The sequence below is a fragment of the Phodopus roborovskii genome, unplaced genomic scaffold (genome assembly GCF_943737965.1).
Source record: "Phodopus roborovskii unplaced genomic scaffold, PHOROB, whole genome shotgun sequence".
NCBI lineage: Eukaryota > Metazoa > Chordata > Mammalia > Rodentia > Cricetidae > Phodopus > Phodopus roborovskii.
The window spans coordinates 40,499,621-40,506,168 of record NW_026126410.1 but is presented as its reverse complement, the minus strand read 5'-3'; the positions used below and the strand labels follow the sequence as shown (position 1 = coordinate 40,506,168).

At 41.4% G+C, this 6,548-nt stretch overlaps 1 protein-coding gene across 1 annotated transcript; it reads right to left on the bottom strand.

The window, feature by feature from the left end:
- Positions 1-2,457: 2,457 nt before the first annotated feature.
- Positions 2,458-3,363, bottom strand: Tas2r1 (taste 2 receptor member 1). The gene has a single exon (XM_051182706.1). It carries the CDS (start codon positions 3,361-3,363, stop codon positions 2,458-2,460), a length of 906 nt encoding a protein of 301 aa, XP_051038663.1.
- Positions 3,364-6,548: the final 3,185 nt, after the last annotated feature.

The window sequence follows — 6,548 nt, the reverse complement described above, 5'->3', positions numbered from 1 at the left end:
TGGGTCAAAATGTGGAGAGGCCTCCACTGAGGATTCACATCTCTTCTCTATGCAAAACAGAGCAGAATATTCTTTCTGGTTCTTTTTTTTTTTAAAGAAGTCTTCCTCCTAGTCCACAATTAACTGGAAATGACAAGGATGGTACACAGTTACAATATTTCCTAGTGAACTATACATGTGATCTTACAATCTCACAGCCACAGCTCCTAGGAGCCACAGTGTTCAGCCCTGCCTTAGTACATTTTTCATTGCCAATAATATACATGAGCCATGTATATTATTCACTCCCCCCCCCAAAATAGAAGTTTCACTTGGATTTTTTGGTATGGGTAAAGTGTCAGGTGTGACCCCTTACAGTGGCCTTTTTGATAGCAATGTCTGGGAGCCATGCACTGCATCTCATAGTGAGCAAGAACAAATGTGCAAACACGAGTTTCCTCTGCTCTTTCTCCTTCTGATAAATCCACCAGGGACCAAGAATGGTGCTACAGTGAAACAACCTTATAACAATCACCCTGTAATGGTGACACCTCTAAATAATTTGAATGCTATAGTTAGTGTCCTTGCCAACATCTGAGGAAGGAGTTTTAACCCAGGAGCCCAAGGATCTTGTACCAAAATCATCTCCAAGCCACAGCAAGCCCAGCTCTTGAAGCAAGAGGGCTAGTCAAAGAGAGACAGTGTGGACGGCTCACAAACTAGGCACAGACCATCTGAGAAATGAAGCCAGGGAGGGTTTCATTTCTAAATTTGAGCAGTGGTTTCCTCCTCAACACCAGAAACAAAATAATCAGAGGAGAATTTGGGAGGAAAGTAGATAGTGAAATATTTTCAGAATGCTTAATGATTATTCAACTGATTTCTCATAAACTCTTGCTATTGTCAGCATTACAGTCATATCTTAAAAGTCATCTTATTAAAACTAACATTAGTAAATCAGGAGTTGTTATAACACAATCCAAATCTGGAGTCTGAATAGGACTGTTCACAAGAGCCAAGAACTGACCTCCATGCCAATCGACAATGGGCCAAGGGAATGTGGTATAAATATGATGCACTTAGCTGAGTGTTAGTGAGACCATCAAGAAGAGTAAAATGACAGGTAAATGGCTAGAACTAGAGATCGCTATGTTGGCCAAATTAGCCAAACTCAGAAAGACAAAATGTCACATTTCTTTCACATATAGAAGCTAGTTGGGAAAAATGGACCTAAAAATAGAAGGAAAACAATTTGAGAGAAGGAACAGAGGGGAAAACAAAGGAGGGTATTGAAGCAGATGTGATTAATTAATTATTAACATGTATGAAAGTGTGTGATACCATAATACTCTGGTACACACACACACACACACACACATACGCACACACACACAGCTTAGTTGCCAAAGTCTTCTGTGACTTCAAGCAGATGAAGTCACCATGGGCTCTACACACACATAGTGGTGTTGCTTCATTAAGAAGTCATATGATGCAGGAACGTCAAATTGTTACTATCAGTCAAAAGAATCCCCTGTTTGAGTGCACAAATACAAATGAAAATTCTTTGCAAGCCATTGTCTGTTGAGAGTGTAAAATTACAGGAAATGAAAACTCCTTCCTCCTCCACCTCTTCATCTTCATTTTATTCCCCCTATTAAAAGTCCATCTATTCTTCCTCCTCCTCTGCATCTCAGCTTTCTTATCAGTCAATGAGATGTGTCCCCAGGCCTTCCCATCAATCAATGTCATGTGTCATGTCATGTTTCTCCTCCCATGGAGGAGGTGAGCATGATCACAGGGAAGGCCTGGCTGTCTATAGCTTCCTTTCTGACCAGAAGAAGGGTGGCTTTACTTTCTGTAACTCCAACAAACTAAACAGAAAAGATATTCTTGCAATTAAGATACATCCAGTCAACTCATTCAAGTCTGGGACAGTGTCTGAGTTTAGACAACCAACACAGGATGTTAGTGTTCTGTTCTGTTCTTCTGGCATTGTAGTCTAATCTTGTGCTTTTCTTCTTTAAACTTTTTACTTTGAGGAAAATTATAGATTCATATGCACTGTGACAAGTAATACAGAAAGTCTCTTGTTTCATTTGTCCTGCTCCCTCCATGACATTGCCTTCCAAGATGAGGCTTCCAAATCAAAACTGAGACACAGACTCTGGTGTCATCCACCAACACATGTTGTCCTTTGCTGACTAATTAACTCTATGTATGATAGTAGTAATAGTTACACAGAGCATAGATGCCAGGATTAGCCATGGTACCAAACTGGATATCCTCACCTTCAGACACAAGAAGAATGGGTGAGGGATGGTAGAAATCTGAAAATCTAGCTAATTTTTAACAAACCTAGTAGTAAATCATGTTGGATGATTAAAATGATATTATATACACTTATGTGCAGGATGCTTTGTTGGCTGAATGATGAGTTGTAGGCACTGGCAAGTCACTGCATTACCTTCTTGAAGTGATCTAAGCTCTCACACAATAACAACACTTACAATGGACAATGAACATCTTTGCATTCTGTTTCAGCTTAGGATTTCCTAAAATTAAGATGACAGAGTGTAATGAGGGATATATTCCAATCACCAAAGTACAGAAGAGAAAGCTCATGCTTCCTAACTGGAAGACTTGAGTAGATATTACAATAGCCACCATGTAGTGGGAGAAATAGAGGATGAAGAATGATAGGATGGACAGCATTGCACTGATGTGGCCATATCTGCTAGATTCCCTAGTGCCCGCCATAGTCCTCATCTGCCGGCAATGGTTACACAGGGAGAAGATCAAGAGCAGAACAGCAACAATGAAGATGAGTGATGGAAGTGTGACCCCGAGGATAAAGACAGAGAGTGGCATGGCATGTATCTGTATGACCTGAGTTGAATTTTCAGAAAAAAGGTGTGTAAAGACTTGCTTGGGAATTGTTGAAGTCTCTCTGCCATGGATCACAGCAATAGTAGTTGCATGAAGCACAGACCCCAGGATCAGCCATGGTACCAACCTGGATATCCTCATCTTCAGCCACAAGAAAAGTGGGTGAGAGATGGTAGCAATCTTGGCACAATAGAAAACACTGAGCCATGTGGCAAACCAAAGACTCAATTCATTTATAAAGAAGGCAAAGATAATGTTGTCAGTAAATAAAGAGTATTTCACAAAGCAGAATATACCCAGTTGTATAAGAAAGACACACAACTGCAGAATGATCCTAGAAGTTGCCAGGCAAGAAAGAAGCAGATCCAACGGGGCCATTTTCCTCCGAGTGATCAAGTCAATGGCATTAACAACCACAATGAGGCCATTTGCCAGGACCCCAGTGAACAACTGTGCCACCACGACCAGAAAGGGGAAAAATGTATAACCTTGCAGCATTTTAAAGATGAAAACCAATGGCTTCTTTAAATGATGTGGAGTTTTGCACAGTCTCTGCTTTCTTTCAATTAGACCAGAGCCCCTTTGGTGATGATGTGAACCAGGAAGGCAATGGAAGAGGAAGGTGGGACTCATTTGTTTATATTGTTTCCTTCTCAACTCAAAGGCAAATGAAGAAGAGATACTGTAGAAGCAAATTATGTCTTACTGATAGGTTTTGCATTTCTCAGGTCTGCTTAGGTTTCAAAGTTACACAAGCAACCAGACACCTTCAGGTGGCTAGTGAGGAGCTCCTTCATGTCTAGCCTTCCTTATGTTATGATTCTACTTAATGTTAATGAAGCATTCTCAAGCAACATTTAAAAAAAATATCACTTCTCTCATAGTGATGACATAGGAATAGGAATGTAAGATCAGTTCTCCAGTCTGTAAAATCAGAAATTCAGGGTCACCTTAAATGTGGTTAAATAATAAACCACACATGATAAGACAAGGCTAAGTAGGTGCTGGGAAGATGGCTCAGTTGGTAAAGTGCCTGCTGCACAGGCATGGGGACCTAGCTTCCATCAGGGACCTAGCTTCCATCCCACAGAAGTCACAGTTTTAAGAAAAGCTAGCTGTGGCAGTAACATACATACCTGCCTTCCAGCATCAGAGAAGCAGAAACAGGCAGACTTTGGGGTTCACTGGTCAGTGAACCCAGCAAAATCTTCAGTATAATGCTCTCCCAACAGAGCCACTTGAGCTGAACCTAGCCAAGTCTTATAAAAACAGGGTGAACCATGTCCTTGAGAAATAATACTCATGGTTGAACTCCAGTTTCCACACAAATGAGCACTCCCAACATGAACGTGCAACATACAAACACACAAAAATCAGTAATACAGTTTGCATATATGTATAAACATTGGGCCTAAGGAAGATCATGCATAACAAAATGAAGACAGCCACTCACAATCTACCATCTGCTAGTATTCTGAGACTTGAAATGTGTGCTCTGTTTTCCTTCCAAAATAGTGAAAACCCTATAACAGCTGGGAGTTATAGGAGCAAGTAAAGATGAAATTGTACATGAGTCAATGTGTTGCCGTGATTGTCTCAGAGATTAGAGAAAAACAAGTTAGCATTTTACTGTTCATAATGTGCCATGTGTTGAGCTAAACCATATTTGTTTCATCCTTGACTATATTGACATCTTGAAATGGAAAATTGTTTTATTTGTTGGGTGGAGGCAAGTTATGTACAATCAGTGTAGGATGGCTATCACAGGCCAGACTACCTATCAGATACTTCTATCACATCATATCTCCAGCTTGTGACAATCAAAGCCATTTCTAGACATTACTAAATGGCTCTGGTGACAAAATCACCCTGATTGAGAACCATTGCCCATACAAAAGCAAGGACAATGCAGTTTCTGTCCAGCTGTCATTCTAAGATGTGATTGTTTGAATGGAAATGGAGAGGAATTATTTGAAAGGATCAGGACATGTGGAGTAGGTGTGGCCCAATTGGAGGTCATGTGCCACTGGTCCTGAGCTTTGAGGTTTCAGAAACTCAAGCCAGGCCTGGTGTCTCACTCTCTCTCCCTCCTGCATATGGATCCAGATGTTGGACTCTCAGCTCTTTCACCAGCACCATGTCTGCCTCAATGCCATCTTGCATGGACTAAACCTCTGAACTGTAAGCCAGCCCCAGCTTTCCTTTATGAGAGTTGCTGTGGTCATAACATCTCTTCGCAGCAATAGAAACCCTAAGCCATAAGGCTAAAGGCACAGTAGGTGACCCTGTGTTTTATGTGACATAAAAACAAAGTTCTTTAGATAAGTCAGTCATCAGCAGACTGAAAAGTGAGGACAGTTTATAAACATCAGAAAAATTGAAACTCCCAACTTAAATGCTCACCAGACCCTGCAACAAGGCATAAGTCCTTATGGATACCTGCTACTTCATCCCAAGGGGTCAGCAAGGTTTCTCACCAGAATCTTGGAAGGGTGAACAAATAGCATTGGCAGTCACTCTCCTTGTGACACCACTGCTCTGTGAGTTTTGAACAGTGTTACTCAGGGTTGCCTCATCCTCCGTGAGATGGAGGGAACCAACAGGGAGCCAGTCTGGGAGTGGAAACTATCACACAGAACCAAGTTGGGGCATGATGATGGCACAAGAATCGTTCTTCTTCCTCTGCACCCTAAATGCAAACCACTTTTACTTTGCATTTTGAAGCCCAAGAAAGCAAAACATGGGACATCCATCTATGGAATAGTGAAGCCAAGAACTCCAAAAACAAAATAAAAGAACATTACCTGGACTTCCTCATTCTTTCATTCAAGCTACCTGGCACATCAATTGCAAACAGGACTGATCTGCCCTATGAACCGTGAGGCTCAGCACTCATTCCTTCATTCATTCCTTCATTTATTCATTTCTTAGTTCATGAAGTGGAACCAAACTACATAGCAGAGGGAGAGACACAAGTCACTCTGCAAGGATTGTTTCTAACTCCAGCTTCCTGGATAGCATGGTAAAATGCTAAGAGTTCACATTGTCTGTTTAAGCATTGCAGTGATGTTTACAGCATCAGTCAGTCTCTGGTGTGCCTCCTGCCTGGGTGACAGGGTTCACTGTTGCAAACTGGATCACTAGAACACATGACAGCACAAGTGAGAAGAGGGAGGGAAGATTTGAGTCCAGAACAACAGTGTAACCTCTCACACTGAGGGAAACATAAAAGGGAACACTCAGTCTTCCAGACTCAACCCTATCTGTCTCTTGCACACTAGAAGCTGTAGAGGCCACTAGATTTTCAGATAGTTCATTGTAACTTGATAGAACCAGCCCAAGAAACAGAGACAATAGAGTAAAAACACAATTCATAAGGCTTAAACTACAGCTTTACTACCATTGTTTTGTCTTTATCTCTGCAACAAGCACATCGGCTGTCAAAAGTGTGTCACCCCCATCAGGAACCATGGAAAGGAGTCCATTTCATTTTGACTAATGGTCAGAGAGTTTAAACATATTCTTATGTCCTTAAGTCTATAGCTCAGTGGCTACAGGGCATTCAGGGTTTGACAGATGGATGTCTCTTACCTACATAACAATAGGTTTCACACCTTGAAGGCTGGATGGCAGGTGTGGCTACCAAATACCTGACGAATTAAGAAAAGTAAATCTCTTTGCCC